The sequence below is a fragment of the Phyllostomus discolor genome, chromosome 1 (genome assembly GCF_004126475.2).
Source record: "Phyllostomus discolor isolate MPI-MPIP mPhyDis1 chromosome 1, mPhyDis1.pri.v3, whole genome shotgun sequence".
In the NCBI taxonomy this organism is placed as follows: domain Eukaryota; kingdom Metazoa; phylum Chordata; class Mammalia; order Chiroptera; family Phyllostomidae; genus Phyllostomus; species Phyllostomus discolor.
Genome location: NC_040903.2, coordinates 105,011,851 through 105,035,756, shown reverse-complemented (window position 1 = coordinate 105,035,756; position 23,906 = coordinate 105,011,851). Strand labels below are relative to the sequence as shown.

The 23,906-nt window shown below is 36.3% G+C and overlaps 3 protein-coding genes and 1 non-coding gene across 12 annotated transcripts in view; 2 read left to right on the top strand and 2 right to left on the bottom strand.

Annotated features, from left to right (window-relative positions):
• Positions 1-10,955, bottom strand: part of HELQ (helicase, POLQ like) — a 48,528-nt gene extending 37,573 nt beyond the window's left edge. For 3 of the 5 annotated variants that reach the window (XM_028506852.2, XM_036027103.1, XM_036027100.1), the window contains exons 1-5: positions 10,590-10,955; positions 8,840-9,557; positions 3,615-3,793; positions 2,782-2,982; positions 2,286-2,358 (exon numbers count right to left, since the gene is read on the bottom strand). In XM_028506852.2, coding sequence (XP_028362653.1) covers positions 2,286-2,358; positions 2,782-2,982; positions 3,615-3,793; positions 8,840-9,557; positions 10,590-10,784 — 1,366 coding nt within the window. In that variant the 5' untranslated portion in view covers positions 10,785-10,955. Of the gene's footprint in view, positions 1-2,285; positions 2,359-2,781; positions 2,983-3,614; positions 3,794-7,078; positions 8,422-8,839; positions 9,558-10,589 lie in introns of those variants that run through there. The other 2 variants (XM_036027110.1, XM_036027119.1) reach the window with 2 other exon arrangements.
• Positions 3,143-3,249, top strand: LOC114493568. The gene has a single exon (XR_003684203.1). It is a non-coding gene; the product is annotated as a U6 spliceosomal RNA (small nuclear RNA).
• A 78-nt stretch (positions 10,956-11,033) lies between the features above and the next one.
• MRPS18C (mitochondrial ribosomal protein S18C) lies at positions 11,034-16,883 on the top strand. Of its 3 annotated transcripts, XM_028507192.2 has the most exons (6): positions 11,045-11,292; positions 12,082-12,134; positions 14,057-14,140; positions 15,072-15,129; positions 16,622-16,681; positions 16,766-16,883. In XM_028507192.2, exons 1-6 carry the CDS (start codon positions 11,193-11,195, stop codon positions 16,840-16,842), a joined length of 432 nt encoding a protein of 143 aa, XP_028362993.1. In that variant the 5' UTR covers positions 11,045-11,192; the 3' UTR covers positions 16,843-16,883. The 3 variants fall into 3 exon arrangements, with proteins under 3 accessions (XP_028362994.1, XP_028362995.1, XP_028362993.1); XM_028507193.2 differs by lacking the exon at positions 14,057-14,140 and having other exon boundaries at positions 11,034-11,292; XM_028507194.2 differs by lacking the exons at positions 14,057-14,140; positions 15,072-15,129 and having other exon boundaries at positions 11,034-11,292.
• ABRAXAS1 (abraxas 1, BRCA1 A complex subunit) overlaps positions 15,770-23,906 on the bottom strand; it is a 25,996-nt gene continuing 17,859 nt past the window's right edge. For all 3 annotated transcript variants that reach the window (XM_028507191.2, XM_036027133.1, XM_036027134.1), the window contains 2 exons: positions 19,920-20,034; positions 15,770-19,553 (listed from right to left, as the gene is read on the bottom strand). In XM_028507191.2, coding sequence (XP_028362992.1) covers positions 19,120-19,553; positions 19,920-20,034 — 549 coding nt within the window. In that variant the 3' untranslated portion in view covers positions 15,770-19,119. The remainder of the gene's footprint in view (positions 19,554-19,919; positions 20,035-23,906) is intronic.

The window sequence follows — 23,906 nt, the reverse complement described above, 5'->3', positions numbered from 1 at the left end:
GGAATATAAGGAAGCAAAAAACAACTAATCAGAACAACAAGAAGAAAAAAAAAAAACCAAATGAGGATAGTGTAAGCAGCCAGTGGGATGGCTTCAAGCATTACAATATCTGCATTATAGGGTTGCTAGAAGAAGAGAAAGAGGGAGAAATTGGAAATCTATTTGAAAAAATAATGAAAGAAAACTTCTCTAATTTGGTGAAGGAAATAGATATGCAAGTCCAAGAAGCACAGACAGTCCCAAACAACATGGGTTGAAAGAGGCCCACTGCAAGACACATCATTATTAAAATGCCAAAGGTTAAGGAAATAGAATCTCAAAAACAACAAGAGAAAAGCAGCTAGTTTACTACAGGGCAGTTCCCATAAGACTGTCAGCTGATTTCTCAAAGGAACTTTGCAGGCTAGAATGGATTCGCAAGAAATATTCAAAGTCATGAAAGCAGGGACCTACAACCAAGATTGTGCAACCCAGCAAAGCTATCATTTGGAACAAAGGGCAGATAAAGCGCTTCCCAGACAAGAGAAAACTAAAGGAGTTCATCATCACTAAACCATTATTATATGAAATGATAAAAGGACTCATTTAAGAGAAAGATGACCAAAAGTATAAACAATAAAATGGCAATAAATACACGTCTATCAACAATGGAATTTATAAAAACAAACTAGGCAAAGAAGAAGAACAGAGACAGAATCATGGACAGAGAGAACATTGTGATGATTGCTAGGTGGGACGGGGGCAAAGGGGAATGAATGAGGAGGTGAGGGGATTAAGAAGTACAAATAGGCAGTTACAGAATAGCCTTGGGGATGTAAAGTACAGTGTAGGAAATATAGTGGCCAAAGAACCTATACATATGACGCATGGACATAAACAATGGTGTGGGGATTGCCTGAGGGAGTGGGGGGCCCTGGGTGATGGAGGGTAAAGGGGAAAAAACTGGGAGCATAGTCAGTAAAATATAATTTAAAAAAGTGAGCCAGAATTTGAATCTAGTGCTTGAGTCTCTCCTTAGACATTATACTATGCTACTTTACCATGCTAACACATGATCCCTCTTACACATAAATAGTGGGAACAACTAGAGAAACTGATGTGGCAGCATCCAAAGGAAAAAAAAAGATAAACAGGCAAATGCTGAAGAAAAATTGTGAAAAGGGCAGCCAGTTGTCATTAGATTTAATGAGTAGGTGATCATTCTCCTCTTTCTCTGCTTTGTATTTTCCTATAGAACTTGTCACCATTTAGCATACCATGTGTTTTCTTGATTATCTGCTCATTGTGTTTCCCTTTCACTAAAATACATTGGATGAAGACAGGGACCTTGTTTTATTCACTGCTGTATCCCTAGCATTTAAAATAGTGCCTGGCATACACTCAATAAATATTTTTTGAATGACTGATTATAAAGTGCTGGTATATGTCTAAATAGCATTGTTATTAAATTTTAAAAAATAATTCTAAAGATTTGACCTTCATAGTTATTAATTTTTCATATAGAAGCTAAGTTATTTGTACTTTACATCATTAAATAGTAGAGAAGACATTTAGAATAAATATTTCATGTACACTTAAAGACTATCAAATATTGTAGAATAGCAACTGACTACTTGCATATACTATACTGAATTATTGGTATAGTATGTGATGATGATACTGATGGTGGCGACAGCAGCAAATTCTTACTGAGTGCTACATGCACTGCTGAATGCTTTACGTGTGCTAACTCATATGATCTTCATGACAATCCCATTATGTCAGTACCATTATTACCCCCACTTGAGAGATGAAGAAACAGAGAGGTTGAGTCACCTGCAATGAGTCACACGTAGCTCGTAAGTGAAGGATAATGACCAGGACACCTTCAAATGTTAATTTCATTTACCTTCACAATTATCCTAATTCATCTACTCTTCCAACAAAAATTTATAAGCTTACCTTAAAATCAAAATCTAAGTGAGAAAGCTTAAGTATCTTATTCCAGGTTACAAAATCTAGCTGGTGATAGAAATAAGACTTCTATGGAGCTTTTTAAAAGATTTTATTTATTTATTTTTAGAGAGGGGGAGGGAGAGAGGGAGAGAAACATCAATGTGTGGTTGCCTCTCTTGCACCCCCTACTGGGGACCTGTCCCACAACCAAAGCATGGGCCCTGACTGGGAATCGAACTGGCAACCCTTTAGTTCCTAGGCTGGCAATCAATCCACTGAGCCACAGGGCAACTTTTATACATTGCTTGATAATAAATCAATTAGTGGCCAGATTTGAAAAAAATACTTACTGCTAGTGTAGATGATTTTTGCTAGGGTCATTTCCAGTACAGCCCCACGGCTTCCTTCAGCAATCATGTGCAACTTGAGATGTTTTAAAAAAGGAAAAAAAGTACATCTGCATATAATGCCTATATAAAACATGCATGTATTTGTATGAAATAAAGTAATCTTTACTTTATAACTCTTAAGCATTTTGGATATAAGACCTAGAGTATATATGCATTATTTCATTGATATTTTAAGTAAGTTATTGGGGTTTGGGAACAACATCTTGACACTTCTGGAATTAGTACGTGCTATTATAAACTTGAATACACACATACTACAGATTCACTCTTGAGTGAAACACTTGACACAAAATTGAATTTAAGATTATTAAACATGAAAAGTTTTCATCTGTATCATCTATATATTAAAAAAAATTATTCTAATAGAGGTACTAAGCAGATTCACATAATACTGTTAGTATAATAAAAATGTTAAGTTACAAAAGTAGAAACCTACCTCATCTACAACAACCAGACCCAGACTGTTAATCCTTCCAGTTTCAATCAAGGAGTTGATCAGACCATGTCCCTTTTCAATAGTGGCAATGTATAGTGATTTCTTTTCCCTTCTTTTAATAGGAGGAAATTTTCCTTTGCTTCCGGCATATTCTTCAACAAAGAAACCCAGTTCTATACCAAAGCTTGACAAAGCTGAAATCTAGAATATTAGTTAAAATAAACAAACAAAACAGATAAATAAGAACTTTAATTATTAAATGCTCACAGGGATTTAAAAAATCTAAAATATTGTATTTAATATCAATCAATAAGAACAAGTTCACAGGTAAGACATAAGCATCTAAGAAATGTCACAATCAGTGCTTGCTTAGGCAGCACATACACTAAAATTGGAATGCTGCAGACAAGATTAGCATGGCCCCTGCACAAGGATGACATGCAAATCTGTGAAGCACTCCATATTTAAAAAAAAGAAAGGTCACGATTAATGTAATCTTTGCAAAATGAACACAACTGTTAAACTGCTTAATGAGAAAAATTTCAACTGTCTTTTCTGATTTAAAAAAATCATAACTCATTTTAATAAAATAATTGAAAGCAAGCTAAATATCAATAGAACATTTATAATGGAGCCTAATCTACCAGTTCAGATCAGAAAAGATTTTCAGTTAAGTACTCCATACTGCTTTTAACACATTCTAGAAATATTAATTCTCCATCATTAATAGAAACACCTCTTTTTAGTCAATAGTTACATTTATGCTAGTTTTTATCTCTTAATGTCAAAATATCTTAATAGCATTAGCAAATACTACTTGTTTAAAACATCACCTTTTCTTGGACAATTGCCACATATGGTAGGATCATTAAAACATCTTTCCGCCGGCAAAGCAGTTCTTGTAGCATTAAAATCTCAGCCACGAGGGTTTTTCCACCACTTGTTGGCAAGGAATATATTAAATTTTTTCTTTCTTGCACAGAATTCAGTGTTAAGCAAGCATGTTGCCATTCTGTGGTGGGGTGGGGGTGGGGGAGAAAGCATTATTTTCCCCCAGTAGTCTCAAGCATTATTTTCCCCTAATAGTCTCAATCTTAGAAAGTTTTCTAAGGAAAAATCAAATGCCACCTTGTTGTAGCAATCTCCTCATAATGGTAAATGTATTTATATAGCAACGTTATGTCAAAATTAAGAACAATCTAACAATAGCCAGAGGGAAGTGGGGAGGGGACAAAGGGGGAAGTGTTTTCAGGAACTACTATAAAGGACACAGGGACAAAACCAAGGGGGAAGGTGGAAGCAAGGGAGGGAGGTGGGTTTGGCTGGGGTGCAGGGAGGGGAGTGGTGGGGAGAAAATGCGGACAACTATAATTGAAGAACAATAAAGTGATTAAAAGAAAAAGGGGAGCTGAACTTTGAAAGGCCTGAATATCATTTTAAACTGACAGCTTAATCCTTCAAAGATTATTCATAGGGACATATAGGATTTCCACAATTTAGCAAGGTGGGATTCATGAAAACCATCATGTCAGATCCAAGACATGGTGTGAAAACTAGTATAACTATTGTACTTTGTAGGATATTTTGACATTGTGGCTCATCAGAGGTCTTCAAATTGTGTACCAGTATTTTATCACAAGAAAAGTGGGAAAATATGTTTCAACACATTTCACTGTAGGAAAACACAAATAACTAATAAATACACGAAAAGATGCTTGTTAAAATATATAAAGATGCTCCAAAATATATAAAGAACTCACACAACTACACTCTAAGAAGACAAGCAACCCAATTAAAAAATGGGCAAAGGACTTGAACAGACACTTCTCCAAGGAGGACATACAGAAAATCCAAAGACACATGAAACGATGTTCAATATCGCTAGCTATCAGAGAGATGCAAATTAAACCATAATGAGATACTGCTTCACACCAGTCAGAATGGCCATCATAAACAAAGCAACAAACCACAAGTGTTGGAGAGGCTGTGGAGAAAAGGGGACCCTAGTACACTGTTGATGGGACTGCAGACAGGTATAACCACTATGGAAAACAGTATGGAACTTCCTCAGAAAACTAAAAATGGATGTGCCTTTCGACCCAGCAATTCCACTGCTGGGACTATATCCTAAGAACACTAAAACACCAATACAAAAGAACCTTTGCACCCCGATGTTCATAGCAGCACAATTTACAATAGCTAGGTGCTAGAAGCAACCTAGATGCCCATCAGTAAATGAATGGATCAAAGAACTATGGTACATTTACACAATGGAATTCTATGCAGCAGAAAGAAAGGAGCTCCTACCCTTTGCAACAGCTTGGATGGAGCTGGAAAGCACTATGTTAAGTGAAATAAGCCAGGCAGTAAAAGACAAATACCATATGATCTCACCTTTAATAGGAACCTAAACAACAAAACTAAGAAACAAGCAAAATATAACCAAAGACACTGAAATAGAGGACAGACTGACAGTGACCAGAGGGGAGAGAAGAGGGAATTTCAGGGGAGAATGGGAAGGGTTTACAGGAACAAATTTAAAGGACACATGGACAAAAACTAGGGGGAGGGTGGTTATGGGAGGGAGGTGGGGAGGGTTGGGAGGGAGGTGGGGAGGGTTGGGTGGGTGGGCTGGATTGGGAGTAAAAGGGAAAAAACCGTACTTGAACAATGATTAAAATAAAAAAAAGATGCTTGTTACCTAGTGGGTTAGCAAAATAAATAAAAAACAAATAACTACTTTCCTCCACAAAAGGCCCATTAATATAAAATCTAGCTGACTAAAGTGGAGACAGACAGGCATTGTGTGTGGCTTATGAAAGCATAAACTGGTACAATCTTTTTGGAAAGCAATTTAGTAGTTATCAAAAATGAAACTGCACATGCCCTGACTAATATGGCTCAGTTGGTTGGGTGTTGTCCCACAAAGCCAAGGGTCACATGTTTGATTTCTAGTCAGGGCAAGTGCCTGGCTTGCAGGTTCAGTACCCCATCACAGGACCTACGAGAGGCAACCTACTGATGTTTCTTGCATCAGTTTCTCTCTGTCTTTCTCCCTCCCTTCCCCTCTCTCTAAAGATAAATAAAAAATTTTAAAAACCCTGCACATTGTCTTTGATCTAGTAGCATCACTAATATTTCTAGAACTTTATACCCATAGAAATAAAGGGGTATATAAAGATTATGTGCAGAATGTTCATCATGGCATTGTTTATATATAACAAAAAGCCATTGGGGGATAAGGGTTGAATGAATTTTTGCACAATCATATGACGTAATTCTTTGCAGCTTGAAAATGGGGGAATAGATTCATTTCTATATGCTCAATATACAGGTAAGTGAAAAAAAAAACAGTTTATAAATGTGTTGGATAGTATCATACCAATAATGTACAGATATTATTAAACAATACATGCATAGAAAAAATGGGCTTTAATGTGTTGTTTTCCCAAAAAATTAAATTAAAAAAATGGTTGACAGGATATATTACAAAGGTATTAAAAATAATTATACATAAATGACATAAGTTACAGGTGACTTATTGTGCATTTTTGATGGTTCTTGAATATTTGCAGATGACTATGTACTATTTTTTGAATATTTCAGAAAAAGATTGATTTTCAAAATTCCTTAAATACTTAAATATTGAAAAGTACTTCAATTGGTATCACCCATTAGTTATCAAACTGCAGATGTTTGTGTTAAAATACAACCTGACCATATCTACATTTTATACAACTCAGATTTAAAATATAAAATGGCCAAAATAACAAATATTAGGAGTATTATTTATCTTCAAACATTAAAAAAGTAAATTACTGTATTTTGCCATGTATAATGTGCACTTTTTTGCCCAAATTTTTGAGGGAGAAATAAGGGTGTACATTATAAATGGGTAGTACTAATTCTGTATGTTTTCAATTCTTTTATTTATGCTTATGCATTAACAGTGTAACTCTAGAAATAACAATATCCATATGCAAAACAAAACCCTGAATATAATAATTGGTTTTGTTTCTAAACATAAATAAATAAATACTTGAATTAAAAATTACAATGATTTTTTCTCTGAAACTTTGAGCTGAAAACGTCAGTGCACATTATACATGGCAAAATATGATAACTTAATTCTCATTTATATAAAACGTACTAAGCATGTAATCCTACAATAAAAAAACCACCACACTACAAGGGTAGGCAAAAGTAGGTTTGAGTACGGGAAGAGTCAGGCGTACACAAGAGATTCTTGCATTATTAATTAGTATATCATTTATTTGTATTGCAACTGTAAGCCTACTTTTGCCCAATCCTGTATAAAGTTGAGGTTCTCTAGTTCAGGGGTTCTCAAACTTCTGGCCCATTAGAATGTGCTGGTGTGCTTGTTAAAGCAGTTTGCCAGTTCCACTCCCAGAGGTTCTGATTCAGTAGGTCTGGGATGGGGTCTGAGAATGCACATTTCAACAAGTTTCCAGGTGATGTTGATGCTGGGGTCCAAGAACTACACTTTGAGAACCACTGTTTTAGCACATATAGTTGTTTCAAACTGGTCACGTCATTAAGCTAAATTTACAAGTAAGAAGAGATTAAAAAAGTTATTTACCAAAGTTCATACTTCAAAGCTACTAATTACTGTAGCTATTACCAAAATATAATTTGGCATGTCCTTGACACAGAATTTGAAAAACAACTATTATTATTTTTATTACCATCAGCATTCCTTTGTAATAGATCAGAAACTAAGGCTCAGTGTGTCAATCTTGTATTTAACTGACAGGGCCAGAACTCATAAATAGGTGGACAAAACCCAGCAGCTGAGAACCATAAGAAAAACATAAATTAGGCAGAGTCCTGTACTTAGGGTGCTCATTCTGCCAGAAGATACAGAGTAAACAAAGAACAAGGTGCTAGGAGAAAAGCAAAGGGAAAAAAAGGTAACATCTCCAAGAGTAATACACACCATTAGTTCTTAAACTACTAACCTCACAATTTAGAATTAGACTCTTGCAGAGTCTTACATTAGACTTTGTCTTAAGTAGTCCTACTTCTCCAACCTATGTTGTCTCTCCCAGCTGAGAACCCATGTTTTCATATGGTTCTTAAGATACAAACATAAGTTTCAGAAATTCTTATCAACTGATTGGTTGATAGGCTGACCTTCCAGAATGGCAGAAATTGTATCCTGTGTCCAAAATGATGTATATTTGAAATATAGGCAAGAATCTAAGATTTTAAAAAATACATTACACAATAGTTACTAATATTCTTTGCACTTGTGTTAACTTCAGCTGCCTTAAAAGTGTATAGTTTTAATCAGTGGTATTATTAATAGACTTTGTTCAGTCGAAATGTCTCAGTAGTTACAGGAATTTCAACAACTAAGTTTTGGTAGAGAGGACACAGGCAGTAAAATAAACACCAGCTAACAAAACTGAAGAACTAGATAATCAGAGAAAGAACCAGGAGTGGAATGTCAAGAAATAAGGAAGTGTTTCAAAAAGAATCTGGTCAATTGTGTCATGTAAGCTACTGTGCAGTCAGGGAAGGTAAGAATAAAGATATTATGGGGTTTAGACACCCTAGTCCAGGGGTGTCAAACTCATTTTCACCAGGGGTCACTTTAGCTTTGTGGTTGCCTTCAAAGGGCTGAATGTAATTTCAACTCCTTAACAGTTAAGGAGTACTTACATTTATACAGTCCTAGAATTATTTCAGCCCTTTGAAGGCAACCATGAGGCTGATGTGGCCCCGTGGTAAAAATGAGTTTGACACCCCTGCCCTAGTCATTATATCTTAAACACACGAAACCCAGAGTTGGAGTGGGTTGGGAATTATATGAGGTAAAAATAGGGAGACAACAAGGATAATAGGCTTGAGAATTGTAACCACAAAAGGAAGGAAAGAGGTTCAGTAGTAGCAGGATAGGGGTAGATTGAGAGAGGATTGAAACTTTGTTTTTAAGATGTGATATATGACCATGGAAGGATCTCTTTTCTATTGATTTGCACTAATACTATGGTAATGGTAGCAAAATCTTTTTCATTTCAGCAAAAAGCATTACCATATAATTTTTCAATTCCCTTGAACTGAACATAAAGGTCTCTCACTTTGCTGGGTAATGAATAAAAAGGACCAAGATCATCTGATGGTGACTCAATTGTTTTCTTAGCAACATTAATTTCTTCAGATAGGAGGTTCTCTTTGAGCTGTTTAGTCCTCGAAAATATTGGTGTTTGAGCCTTTGCATTTCCAGCCATGGTACTTTTTAGAACATCTTTAAGGCTTTTTCTCCTATTCACATCTGAACTAGTTCTGACTTTAGAAGAGGATTCATGAATTTGCTGGAGTTGCTCTATGCTATTATGCAGCAAATCCTCACTCACAGTCTTGTGAGAGGATGGGTTCCAATCCCTCTCTTTAGTAGACTGATCACCCAAATCATTTGAAGAGTTCTGCAAATTTTCAAAGTATAAAACCTGTGAAGAAGGCAATTCACACAAAAGATCAGGTCCAGGTTCAACAGCGACATCTTTGTGCCCGCTCTGGTTCTCTGTGTGCTCATGTGTTTTTAATTCAATAAAGCTGCCTACAGTAGTAATGCTGAGTTTATTATGTTTGATGCTTTCTGAAAAAAGATCTGCAGTGGCAAGGTCTGCATCGTGTTCCCTATTTTCAGAAAGTTGCATATATTTTTGTTCCAGGTCATCAACTTGAGCTAAGAAAGAATTTTCAGCAAAGCTATCATAGTCACCAAACATGTCCTCTTCACTATCATGATTCTGGAAAGAAAACAAAAAAATTTATGATCAATTCTAGCTTCAAGAATAAAAGTTTCAGACTGGGGCTATACCGGGTTTTTAACTAAATGGTCACATATAAATCATAGATCTAAATGTAAATCATCATATGAAATAGATATTATCATCCCCACTTTACAGATGAAGAAATGGAGGCCTAGAGAGGGTAAGTGACTTGCCTAAATTTCCCTCCTACAGCATAATGATGCTGGGATCCTAATTCTTAAGTCAATGCTAAATCCTTCAAGAGGTAGGTAGCAAGGCTGGTGGACATCTATTGAGATGTCATCTCACTAGAAGTTCTGATACTGCACTAACCCTCCCCTCCCAGACTCCAATCTACTGAGTGGCTTGTAACAAAACCATGCTTGTATTATTGGACACTCCAAGGATACTGGCCCTAGGAATTTGGAATTGAGAGGGAGAGTCTGCATATTGACTTAAGGCCATCTATTAAATAGAAGAGATGTAAACTCAGAGGTAGCAATATGGTGCAGTGATTAAAAACAGGATTTGTAGTCAGAAATGTAGTTTCTTAACCTCTCAGGGCCTGATTTCTGCTGTAAAATCTGGTTAATGTAACTAGCTTAACAAAGCACCTAACACATAATTTGTCTGCAATACATGGGAGATTTTATTAGCACAGCAGAAGCAACCGTGACTTCGAAATCTAACTTTGCCCCAGTCATGCCACTTATCTTATGTCTCGAGGATCTAAGTTTCACATCTATATAAAAACAGGGATGACAAGGCAATGCCTCATAAGTGAGAATTAACAGGGTTAACAAAACTGAGGTAAGCACAAAAAGACTAATAGATAACTGATCAACTGTTTGCACATGAGAAGAAAGCTGTCAAAATTTTGGAGTTTCAAGTTCCATGCCTCCTATCCTGGTCTCCCACTCCTCTTTCAGTGGGTAAGAGCAGCAGGAGACCTAGGTTTGTATCACTGCCCCAAAGGTGGGAAATGGGATGCGGAACTCGGGATACTGTGAGAGCCAATGTGGCTTGTACCTCGACCGGTTGCACGCCCACAGTTTTCCGTCGCCGGCTCCCAGCCACCATCTCCTCCTCCTTGTCCTCCTCCTCCTCCTCATCGCCGGGCCTGAGCTCGGCCACAGTGGGCGCGGCAAAAAGGATCTCTAAGCTAGGACGGTTCCTTTTGCGGACAGACACCCGCCGGCGGATACGGGAACCACCTACATCCATGGCAGGGGCCCTGCCCGAACGACGTTCGTGCCCCAGCGGCCAAACCACAGTGGAGGGGGGAATTGAGGGCAGGGCAACAGCAGCAACAGCCGCCAAAGTCGCTACCCTCTCTTTCCACCTTGGAGAGAGACAAATGGATTGCTCTCGGGCCGGAAGCGGAGGCGCGGAAGTAGCAGCGCGCCTTCTGGTTGTCCAATCCTAAGTGTCGCGGGCTTGCGGCGTGCTGAGGGTGGGAAGGTAAAGGGGCTGCGCAAATGCGTTGAAAACTCTTTTTTTTTTTTTTTTCCGAATCCCTGGCGTCCGCTCGCGGAACCTTTGACGAGTCCTCCAGCCAGCCGGGGAAGGGCACCGGAAAGGACTTGTGAGGACGATTTAGAAAGAGGAAAGGAAGAGGAGGGCCGGAGAACAATGGCGTCTGTGGTTGCTGTTTGCAGTGGTCTAGGAAGGAAAAAGTTGACTCACTTCTTAACGGTCGCTGTCAGCCTCCCAAATCCCGGAACTCACGCGGGTAAAGTCTCCATATCCTTTGCTCCGTGTAGCAATGCAGCCATTGCCTTAGCGAGAATTAGGTCGGTGGAGTCGCCACCGTTAGCTAAGCGACGCTGGTTTCCATGCTGTGTAAGTCTTTCCAAGATAGGTGAGGATCGGTAATAGCCCATGACTAGTATTTTAACGTTTAAGAGGCATGGGGTGTTTTCGTACTGAAGAGTAATGGAGTGATTATTAAAAAGAGGCAGGGACGTGCCTAAGATGTCCGGGTAAGCTTGGTAAGGAAGGGACATTCCAGCAGCTGCAAATTCCAGATGTTAGAGGCCCCAGATCAGGGCGAAATTGTGACATAGGCCATCGAGTTTCTCATTTCTGTACTTTTATCTTCTGTGTGCTTCTCTATCAATAACTACTCTCTGTAGAGGTTCGGTTGCTCATTTTCCTTTTGGTATGACGGTACTTTTCTCTTGCTTTCTTCCCTAAGTATTTGCATTAAAAGTCTATTTCTAACCATGGAGTGAAGTAAAATAAATACTGGAAGAGAACACATGGGAGATTGTGTATGGGTGGGGAAATGATGTATATGCCCTTTTTCCAAAGTCCTGGAAAGCACATCCATATTAAGTCTTACTCTGCCTCAAATCTAAAGGTTTTTATCCAATTATTGTGGGTGTAATGAATGTAAAACCTGTCTTTTATATTCAGGTGTCTTTAATTTTATGTCCCTTGATTCATTTTACCTCCGTAAAAACAATTTACTTATTACTCAACTAACAATTAGTTTGTTGCTGTTTCTGTTTAATTGCAGTGCTATGGAGACGTTGTTCACAGTATCAACAGGTAACCAGCAATGAGGACCTGGTAAGAATTTTTTTCTTCCTTTTTATGAAACATTTGCAAATATGGCCATATTCTTATATTTTAGCTATTTGAAGATTTCAACTGGAGGACAAAACAATTATTAATCATTAGTCTGAGTTTGAAAGTTATAATTCATTGCTGAGTAGTCACTTGAGTTTTGAAGAGAATTTCTAGATTACTAGCAAGAAGCATGGCTTCTGTAATACCACATTTTTCTTCCTAGATCTTAAACTTAAGGATATGTACCTTGGGAATTAAAACAGGTTGTGGTGGGGTGGTGAAAATCCAAAAAAGCTTACTTACAGGTTGGATCTCTTCCCCATTTCAAATTCATCTTTGTTCCATTCATCACTTTGGGGGGAGGGAGGGTGTCTTAATAAATGAAGGATCAAAATGAAAGTTTCATACCTGTACATGTAGATGTAGTTTTATGGATCTTAAATACTAGGAACTGGATTTGGGCCATAAGGTTTTCTTGCTACTTGCAAAGATAATTTGACACTAATCAAACCATACAAAGCACTTAGCACAGTGTAGGGAAGGATTATAGTCAGTCAGTACGCATGAGCTGAATATAAATTGGTTTAAGAAAGTATGAGGATTTGAAAAAATAACTCTAGTCTTCTGAGCTTCTCTCTTGGTTATTCAATTCACACCATACTTCAAGGGAGGAAAGGGATTACAAGAGCTTCTTTTTAGGTTATAAACCCCACAGAGATGCTAATGAAAGCTATGGGCTCTTTCAGAAAAAGGCACACAGTCCCACTCATTTGAAATTTTACATATAATTACAGGGGTTCAAGGACTTCAAGGCCATTTCTAGATTAAGAATGTCTAGACTGGAGATGCCAGTACTCATTGTATGAAGGAAGCATTGTGACAGAGACAGTGGCAAAGAAAAGGAAAAACCTAAAGCTGACACAAACTTATGAAGAAGTCTGGGAGCCATAAAATTGTAATCAAAGAACCTTATTATAGTAAACCATGGGGTCATTTCTTTTTTTTTTTTTAAGATTTTATTTATTTATTTTTAGAGACAGGGGAGGGAGAAAGAGAGGGAGAGAAACATACTTGAGTGAGAGATACATCAATTGGTTGCCTCTCACACGGTCCTAAGTAGGGACCTGGCCTCCATCCCAGGAATGTGTCCTGACTGGGAGTCAACAGGTGACCCTTCGATTCTCAGGTGGGCACTCTATCCACTGAGCCACAGCCCCCAGAGCTCATTATCTTTTTGTAACAAAAATAGTGATAAAACATCTGATACAGAAATATGGGGATGGGTTTAGGAATTACTACTAACTTAACCATTGCATATGGAATCTGTTTTGCTATAAGATCTTTAAAATTTAAATCAAAGTTAAGAATTTTTAGCCCTGACCTGGTAGCTGTTGGTTAGAGCATCATGCTGACATACCAAGGTTGCAGGTTCGATCTCCATAAGGGCACATACAAGAAGTAACCAATGAATGTATCAGTGGGTAGAACATCAGATTGATGTGTTTCTCTCTCTCAAACTCAATTAAAAAAAAAAAAAGAATTTTTACTTACCTACAACCTGGACAAACATTTGAGGAGAGAATCACTTAGTGCAGATTTGATTTTTTTTTTCCTCCCATGAGCCCTTTTTTTCCTCCCAAGATTGTATTTTATCCTAGAACCTCCATGACTTGATTCCTCCTTAGCCAAACTAAAACAAAGTAAAGAACTTGCACAAAACTTGGGCAAGCAGTGAAATCTTTATAATGGTGAATCCTTTTCGGAAGTATTTGTTTTTTCTTTTGCAAGCCAAAATGTTGTTATTCCTTTTCATGATAAGAAAGACAGAACTAATCCTTTGGATAGATTCAATTAGGGTTTTTTTTAGATTCAAGTTTAACACATTAAACTTTTGTTATCAGATTTTTTTTCCTTTATCCTAGCCCGTTCCAATGGAAAATCCTTATAAGGAGCCTCTTAAAAAATGTATTTTGTGTGGAAAACGTGTAGATTATAAGAATGTACAGGTGAGATCTGGTTTTACTTCACTATACTTCATTCTAGGATTTTGCTTCTTTATTAGTCTTAATTAAAGAGAATCAAGTCAGTTTTATAACAGGCTTTGTGCAGGGGCAGCTGTTTTAGCAACATTGTAATCTGGTTATATTTCTATGTATAAGGCATCTATTTTATTCTAATAATAGCTCACTGTGGCATGTAGAGGTGAGTAGTTTGGAAAAAGCTCCTCTGGTGAAGTTGATTATTGTACCTCACCAACATCACTGCTTCAAATACAATTTTATCTGTTCTATAGCTGTCAGCAAGTTAAGTGGCAAATCTGGGGTAGAGAATGATTGATGGTGAAGTTAAGTATACTGACAACAGAGTAAAGTGATAGCTGCCTTAAAGGGAGAAAAACCAAGACACTTTAAAAAGCAACATATTAGGATGGTTATGCATAGTGCCTGGAACCTGCGAAGTGCTGAAGAATTTAAATTAATGAAACGTCATTACAGCAAATTACCTGATATATCTATACCTCTAAAGGACCTCACTGTAGTCTGGTATTATGTGACAGCCTATCATGATAGATGAAATGTTTAGTACTTTGTGGTAAGCAGCAGTATGTTGGAAAAGTGTCTCTAAAAAAAAGTCAAGAAAACAGTTTTAGAACTGCAAGAATATGCTCATTAATCTGTTGTACAGACTTCTGAACAGACTGGGTAAGAGATATTAACTTTAATAATTATGTTAGTTATTTTGAAAGATGACCTATTAATAGGATGAGCATAGTTCAATATTTTTCATTATTTTATGACATTTGACTGAAATTTATTAATAACCTTTCTATAACTTGAAGTTGACATGAGGTATGCTTTCTGGAATGTGCACAATCAAGGCTGAGTAACACATGTATTAATGTAAATTTGTTTTCCTCTCCAAATGAAACTCCAACAGCTTTTGTCTCAATTTATTTCTCCATTTACTGGATGCATTCATGGAAGGCACATAACAGGTATTTTGTTTTGTCTTACAGTTAACTTAAATACTTTTGTTATTTAAGAAAACTGGCAGGTTTGTGTTCTATCCAGTTCTATAACTTTGATTTATAGATTTGTTCTTTTGTTTCAGCAGTGATACGAGGGTAACTTGTAAATTTTCTGAAATCTAGCCATCTCTTTTTGCTGTCTTCCAAGGAATGCAGAAAGAGGATTTGTTCCAAGGAAACAAGGCAGATGCTGTTTTCCTCTTCAGAGGCAACCAGTGTTCAGTGTCTTACACATCCTTCCAATTTAATGCATAAGAAAGCAATAACATAGATATTTCCTGATTTTATATAAATGAGACATATCATGCGTACTGCTCCATGCCTTGCTTTGTAAACTTAGATTTTCAAATCAGTACAAAGAAAGGGGCCTTAGTCTTTTTAATAGCTGTATAGTATGTCATTTTAGGGATATACCCTAATGTCTTTTATCATTTTTTTATTGGTGGGCATCTAGGTGTTTTTAAATTTTTCTCATTTAGAAACAAGGTGCATAAACTATTCTTGTATATACAGAATGCCATAATGTGAGAGTATAAAAAAGGGCTCTGAAGTGGACTCGTTTGAGGAATATGTATTCATAATTTTGATACATGTTGCCATATCGTTACCCATAGGGCCCACAGAGGTATTCCCCCCTCTCAGCATAGACAAGTCAGTACCTGTGCCCTTGCTTTTCTTCACTAGGGTGACTTTTCTTTTTAGTTTTGTGTGATGTAATTGGTGACAAATTATTTCTTGGCATAGATTTTGTGTTCTACTTACTTAATGACTTCCTTGAATATTATTGTTTATAAAAGCCATCTTACTGTTAATAAAAATATTTTCTATTTTTAATATCCACTCATTCTTTTTCAGAGTTTTCCTGGCCATTCTTGCTTATTATTATATATAAAGTTGAGAATTGGCATTTACAATTTTGAGGTGGAGAAAAAGCCAGTCAATCTTTTTTTGAAATCACATTAAATGTACAGATAGCCCTAAGGAGAGTTGATAAAAAAAAGAAAACTGGCAAATTTTCAAATAGTGCTATAAATCACTATTAGAATGGTTACTATTTAAGAAAGCATCTTAGTCCAAAAGGGGTATTATTTTACATGCCTTCTTATCGCAGGTATTATAAGCTGACGTGTAGAAAACCTGGGCTTAAAAAGTTGTGTTGGTATTTGGTGGATACTATAATTACTCCTAGACTGTTATTTTAAACAGGGGCCTATTTACCATAGGCTGCATTGGATCTGCCACTTATTTTTGCAAGTAGCTCAGTTTCCATGGCATCCATAGCTGGCTGCGGTGTGCAATAAAAGGATAGAGAAGTTATGATAGAGACTATATTGCACACAAAGCTAAAAATATTCTCCGGCTCTTTACAGGTTTCCCAACTCTTCTTTTACTTAGACAATTGTTACACATTTTGAATATTGGCATTTCTGTATGAATAAGAAAGCATTTTATTTTATAGGTCTTTGTGGGAAGAAACAAAAAGAAATCACAAAGGCGATTAAGAGAGCGCAAATAATGGGTAAGAGCATCTGAAAAAATAATTTGAGCTAATCAAAATTTTGTCTGTTTTCTTTGGTAAAGAACTTTAATTATCTCTTTACAGGGTTTATGCCAGTTACATACAAGGATCCTGTGTACCTCAAAGACCCTAAAGTTTGTAACATCAAATATCGGGAGTAAATTACATAATGTTATCATCAATAAAGTTATTTTAAAATAAATGGTTGTTGACTCAAACTATAAGATTTAATAACCTTTAGAAAATTAGTACACTAAATTTTATCAAACTGTATTGTCTTTAGCTCTTAATGAAATCTTACAAGGAAAAAGTATTTAGGAGTAAAGAAGTACTTCCTATCCACACCAATGAATCTTCATTAAAGGTTATTTGAGGTGTTAGTAATGATTACATTTACATACACATGAATAAAAACATTGGTACTGTAGCACTGTCACTTATATCTGGTCTACAAATAGCCTATAAATAATAGACTGCTGATAATGGGATGTTAAATGTGGAAGGGATGGCTAGTATTGGAATTTTACTTTAGGTACAGGTTCTGTCTTATAAGTGGGATTTTAGGGATTTGGGTACAGGAAAGTTGAATGCTTGTATAATGTACAATTCCAATGTGACAGGGTGTGGACCTGAAATCGCTCACGGAGATTTTGTAACTAGCCAATACAGGTATACCTATGTAGTGCAGTGCATCTCCCCTTTGTAAAGGTGTTACATTGGCTAGATAGTGGTGGTATTACAGGACCTAACATTTTTTCCTGGTCTAGTCTATCCTGAAAGTGGTAGAGTCGTGTAAATAAACTGATCAATAGGCAATCTATTATGTCATTGCCAAAAGATGGAGAAAAACTGGAGTCCTTCCTGTAAGGACTCTTCCTCCTTTTCATTCAATACCCTAAATGTTGGGTCATCAAACTCAATTGTGGAAGTTCAGCTGTGTAATTACCTGAGCAAGCTCCTTTAACTGAAAGTTCATTATTGCTTTCTTCAAAAGAGATGTATTATTGTGCAACAATAGGAGCTAAATGCTTTTGTTATGGCATTTTAGCAAATCAAACTTTCCATGAGGGCACATTTAGACTTCTGAGTAAACATGTAGGATTGTTGAGAAATCTCAAGCTATTATCTAGAGAAGACATTTACATGTATGTTGCCTATCTGTTGCCTCTAACGTTCCTAATCTAGCCCATATGCCCAGGTTTGTTCATTTGTTGGTTACATTTAGTCATTATGTTTTATATGCTCTGGTGATGTTTGCAGTTACTTTTTAATAGGGTGATTCATACTAACAACCTATCTCCCCTCCTGCCCCCCACCAACATAACTGCTTCTTATGAAGCCAGACAATTCCAGAAGAAACTCACTGTTTGTAAAATTGTCCCTGATATTACGTGGGCTTCTTAAGCACCATGTGGTAACTAATGCATGTTAACATAGATAAAAGATGATACTTTTTTATACTAGCTACAGATTTGCTCTATTAGGAAGTAACAGATGGAAAAGCAGTAAAGTGTATGTTCAGCATTTCATCCAGTGAGTGAAAAGTGGAGGCTTCATGTGAAAATTCTTCACAATTATGAAAAAGATAAATACACAAAAACACAAAGAGCTCTTATGCAAGCTTCACTTAACCACCTCATTAAACTGGGTTAAACTACATTAAACATTCTTCCTAAAACTCATGCTGAAGTCCAAGACTTGCCTACCTGTTGAGTCTGCACCTCCAAGCAACAGCTATTTTGTTCCCATATGTGTTTAGTTATATTATTGTATTAATGAAAATGAGCATTAAAAAGAAAGTTACTGTTGCAATAAAAACTAAGTAAATGCTTTGGAAGGACAACAAAAATAGTTTTTAAAAATAGTTGTCAAATTAGGTGTGGTTAGGACAACTGAGTAAGATTGGAAATGAGAGGCTGCTGTGAAATGTAAAAAACATAGTACCATTTTGTACTTCACTTTATAGAATCCAAACTATTTGTGCTGTATTATAGTCGTGGCATAATTAGAACTGCCAGATTTAGCAAGTAAAACTGTGGGACATATAATTAAATTTGAATTTCAGATAAACAATGAACAATTTTTAACTATAAGTATGTCCCTAGCATTGTATGGTGTCCAGAATTTTATCTGGCAACCCTGATCAAAATGTACTATTTATCATAATGAGTTGGAATTGCAATGACTTAGAAAAAATAAAGTAAATATTCATATTAACTTTCCCAATTCTAAAGAATGCTGTACAAGTTTAAAAGACTATCTAAACTTTCCTTCAATAGTTTAGTAAAAGGGACAAAAAAGGTTTTGGTTTTAAAAATACTTTATAAAATAAATGTACTAGAAATTTATGTATGAGTGCAAACAGCTGTACATAGCAAAAACAATAGAAATATTTGGTTTTACCCTTCAGCCAATCAAAATATTTTGGCATAAAAGGGTCAAAATGTAGGAGACTGTGGATAGTCATCGGAATCCTTCATTTTCTCAATCTCCTCATCTGTTTCTGGGCTGCTTGTGGATGCTTTTTCTTGGTTACTACTATCAGTATCTGTTTTAGATGGTTTGTTTTGTATCTCTAACAGCCGTGACTTCTTGAATTGCCATCTGTCATTTGTTTCTAAAGCTTTGCGCTTCAACATTTGCTGTGCACTACTAGCTGGGCTAGCTTCAGGAATGTCGGTGTATTTTACCATTAGGGTCAGGTTGTCTACCACACTGAGTTGATGATTGGTATTACAGCTACTTTCTGAAATATGCCTATTTTTCAAGGAGATAACACATGAATGAAGAAATTCACAATCTGGAAAAAAGGTCCGTAAAGCTTGACAAAGAAAAATGTTCTCCTGAGGGTCTTTTTGAACGTTCTTCTCTCCTAAACAAAATAAAATAACAGTTCAACATACAATAGTTCTACAAAGGTTTTACAATTACGTATTCGTTAGTAAAGTTGAGTCAAAACCAATTTTCTCAAATTATCTAACCTGAGAAAAATAACTTGCATAATCTCAAATTACAATTTATATGCCATAATATTCTAATAGAACATTATAGTTGAATTCTTCAATATCAACAGAGTATATCTATAATATTCCTTGTTCAGTGAGATTTACGAGTATATGAAAACAATTACTTTTAGTCTTAAGGTGGACAAATTCCTCAGTGCAGCTTGCTCATCTATAATTCAAATCAGAATTTTTTTTAGGCACAGAAAGTAGTGATATGTAAAATTTTTACTTACGTGCTGCTTCAATCTGTGCTTGTTTCCTTTTTTTAATTTCTCGTTTTAATCTGTTTACGTCCTTTAGTAGTTTATCTACTGCTTCCTCACTGTGTTCTACTTTTTTACATATCCTCTGCAAAATAAAATAATTTAAGGGTATAGATAAAATTCCAAGTTCTGTACTACCATCTGGGTTTAAGAATAATACAAAATCCTTCACGGTACATAATATGAAATATTATTTGCTTTTTTTAAAAAAAGATTTTTTTACAGAGGGGAAGAGAGGGAGAAGGAGAGAAAAACATCTTGTTACCTCTCCTACTGGGGCCTGGCCTGCAACTCAGGCATGTGCCCTGATGGAATCAAACCAGTGACCCTTTGGTTCTCAGGCCAGTGCTCAATCCACTGAGCCACCAACCAGGGCTATTTGCTTTTTGTAAAACTTTAATTTTGCTATTTTATACCTATGGAGCATTTGTATGGTGCTTAATGGGTATAAAATGTTTTCCAGATATATTAACTTCCCATTTACACAATAGCTTTATCATATCAGTTTTTTCCTTGATAATACACAGAAATATTTAATTTGGTTTGAAACAAAAAGCACTATACTATTTTGAGAGGTACACAGTTAATTAAAGTTAGTTTAATTTAACATTAAAGAAAAATGACTATTTTACTGTTATGAAAGAATTTTCATACAGTAATTTCATAATTCGTATAAAAGAAATTTTGAAGAGTACACTAATCTCATGTGTCATCAGTTTGAAGTACTAATGCCCTTTGACAGTGATATCATTTTGGGAATATATCTTAACAAAATATAAATAATAAAAGTTTTTTAGTATATCAAATCAAAAGTAACTACTTTCCTAATTATGGGGTAAAAGTTTGGTATAGCCAGTTTTAGTGGATACTTTTAGAAATGTCTACTCAGCATATTTATCATGAACTTGTTCACCCTGCCATAAGGGTTCACAAATAACCCCTTCAACAACTTCATTCTAGCTTACCCAAGCACAGATAATACATAGCAAATCAGGAAACCCTAATCTCTTGAATAGAAGAGATCTAACTATAGTTGGTTAGCCATTCTCTGGTCAGCCAGTGGATGAATAAACAAAAATCTGTAGATACTGTAAAGGAACCCAATGTGCAGACACAGAGGGAGAGAAGGTTGTGATGATATTCTAGCTCCTGGTTCCAATTCCTTCTGAAAACTCAACTGCTTTCTGCCTGCAGTTACTGTAATATACTTCCCTATATTCCCTATTTCAGCTCAAGGTATACTTTTAACATTCTAATATTACTATTCTATGAAATACACAGCTATTAAAAAGAACAAAATATGGAGAGCAAAATGGAAGGGAGTGATGGAAGCCATGCTAACCTCCTCCCAGGACCAATCAAATTACAACTAAATTGTGGAGAAATCAACCCGAACAAATAACTGTAATAGCGAGAAAGAAGCCTTATAACTTGGGACAGACAGAAGAATAAGCTTTCGTACAACCTGACTAACTGCAGAACAACATATAAGATGTGGTGGGTGGAGTGATCCTCAGTCAACCAGCTGGAAGGAAAGACCTACCAAAGAACAACACAACAACAATCAAAACCCAATTATACCCAGAGAGCCAACATAAACGGCATAAAGGGCATCCCAAGAGCATCAAGTTCAAGAGATCAAGGAGAATGTACCACTGAATCTCACAGGTCTCCTACCATAGAATTCCATACTACGAAGTCAGGAAGTCAAAAAAGAATAAGAAGCAAACAAGAAGAGTCTGACAAATAATGGAAAGACAAAGAAACAACCCATAATCAAAAGGAAGGGAGGAATCCTCAGAAAGAATGCTAAATGAAATACAGGCAAGTAAACTATCAGATATTGAGTTCAAAGCAATGGTTATAAGGAAGCTCAATGAACTCAGTGAGAATTACCAAAACTATAGGGAAGCTACAAGGAACTGACTTCAAACTATAACAACATGAAGAAGGACACAAACTATCAATAAAAGCCAGGAGGAAATGAAGAATACAATTTCTGAATGGAAGAACACAGTAGAAGGAATCAAGAGCAGGCTAGATGAAGCAGAGGACTGAATCAGTGAGCTGGATGATAGATAAGGATGATGAGAAGGTAGATAAAAAAACTCCCAGAAAAATCAAGAAAAGGAAAAAGACTCAAAAAGAATGAAGAGGGGTTAAGAGAAATGCAGAGCAACATGAATCATAATAATATCCATATGATAGGGATACTAGAAAGAGGAGAAAGGGATAGAAAACCTGTGTGAAAAAGGAATGATGGAAAAGTACACTAATTTGATGACAGAAAAAGGCACACTAATCCAGGAAGCACAGAGGGTCCCAATCAAGAGGAACCTAAAGAGGCCTACTGTAAGACATCATAAAATGACAAAATTCAAAGACAAACAGAGAATCTTAAAGGCAGCAAGGGAGAGAAAGGAAGTAACATACAAGGGAGTCCCGATAAGATAGCAGCTGATTTCTTAAAAGAAATACAATAAGCCAGAAGGGAATGACAAGAAATATTCCTAGTAATGAAAAGCAAATGAGTGCAACCAAGACTACTCTACCCAACAAGACTCTCAATTAAATTGGAAGATGAATGAAGGAGTTTCCCCAGACAAAAGAAGGCTAAAAGAATACACCCCACCAAACAAGCACTACAAAATTTATTAAAGGGACTGCTTTAAGGAGAGGAAGAAAAAGAGTGAGAGAGAGGGGAACACAGGTACAAAGAAGGTAAAATGGCAATGAATAAATACCTATCAATAATAACCTTAAATGTAAATGGATTAAATGTTCCAATTGAAACACAGGGTAGCTGAATGGGTAAGAAAACATGACCCACACATATGCTGCCTATAAGAGACCCACCTCAGAACAAAAGACCTACACAGACTGAAAATGAAGGGCTGGAAATAAATACTCCAAGCAAATGGACAGGAAAAAAAAGCTGGGGTAGCAATATTTGTATCAGACAAAATAGACTTCGAAACAAAGATCATAAAAGGAGACCCAGAAGGACACTTCGTAACACTCAACAGAACAATCCATCAAGACATAAACATTGTAAACATATATGCACCTAACACAGGAGCACCCAAATATATAAGGAAAATATTGGGAATTTCAGGAAAGATATAGACAGCAACACATTTATAGCAGGGGATTTTAACACCCCAAAATGGATAGATCTTCCAGACAATGAATCAACAAGGATATTGCAACTCTGAACAATGCCCTAGATCAAACAAACATATATATAAAAGCTTTCATCCCAAAGAAGCAAAATACACATTCTTTTCAAATGCACATGGAGTATTTTTAAAGACAGACCACAGGGTAGGACACAAAACAAGCTTTAACAAATCCATGAAAACTGAAATCATATCAAACATTTTCTCCAACCACAAGGGACTGAAACTAGAAACCAACCTCAAAGAAAATGCTCAAAAACACTCTTTAAATTCATGGAGACTGAAAAGCACGCTATTCAACAATGAATGGATCAATAATAAAATCAAGGAAGAAATCATAAAGTTTCTGGAAACAAATGAAAATGAACACACAACAGTCAAAGGCAGTTGGGACACAGCAAAGGCAGTCCTTAGAGGGAAGTTCATAGCAATACAGGCCTACCTAAAAAAGATAAAAACATTTCAAATAAACAACCTAACCCTATGCTTACAAGAACTTGAGGAACAACAACGAAGACAGCCCAGAGCAAGTAGAAGGAAGGAAATAACCAAGGTCAGAGCAGAATTAAATGACACAGAGACTAAAAGAACAGTGCTAAGGATCAATAAATCTAGGAGCCGGTTCTTTGAAAAGATAAACAAAATTGACAAGCCTTTAAGCAGATTCATCAAGAAAAAAGAGAGAAGACTCAAAGAAAATTGGAAATAAAGAGTGGGTGGGGATGGTGCAGTAGAGAGAATCTAGGCACAAAATGGCTGCTGCATGCCTGGAGACAGA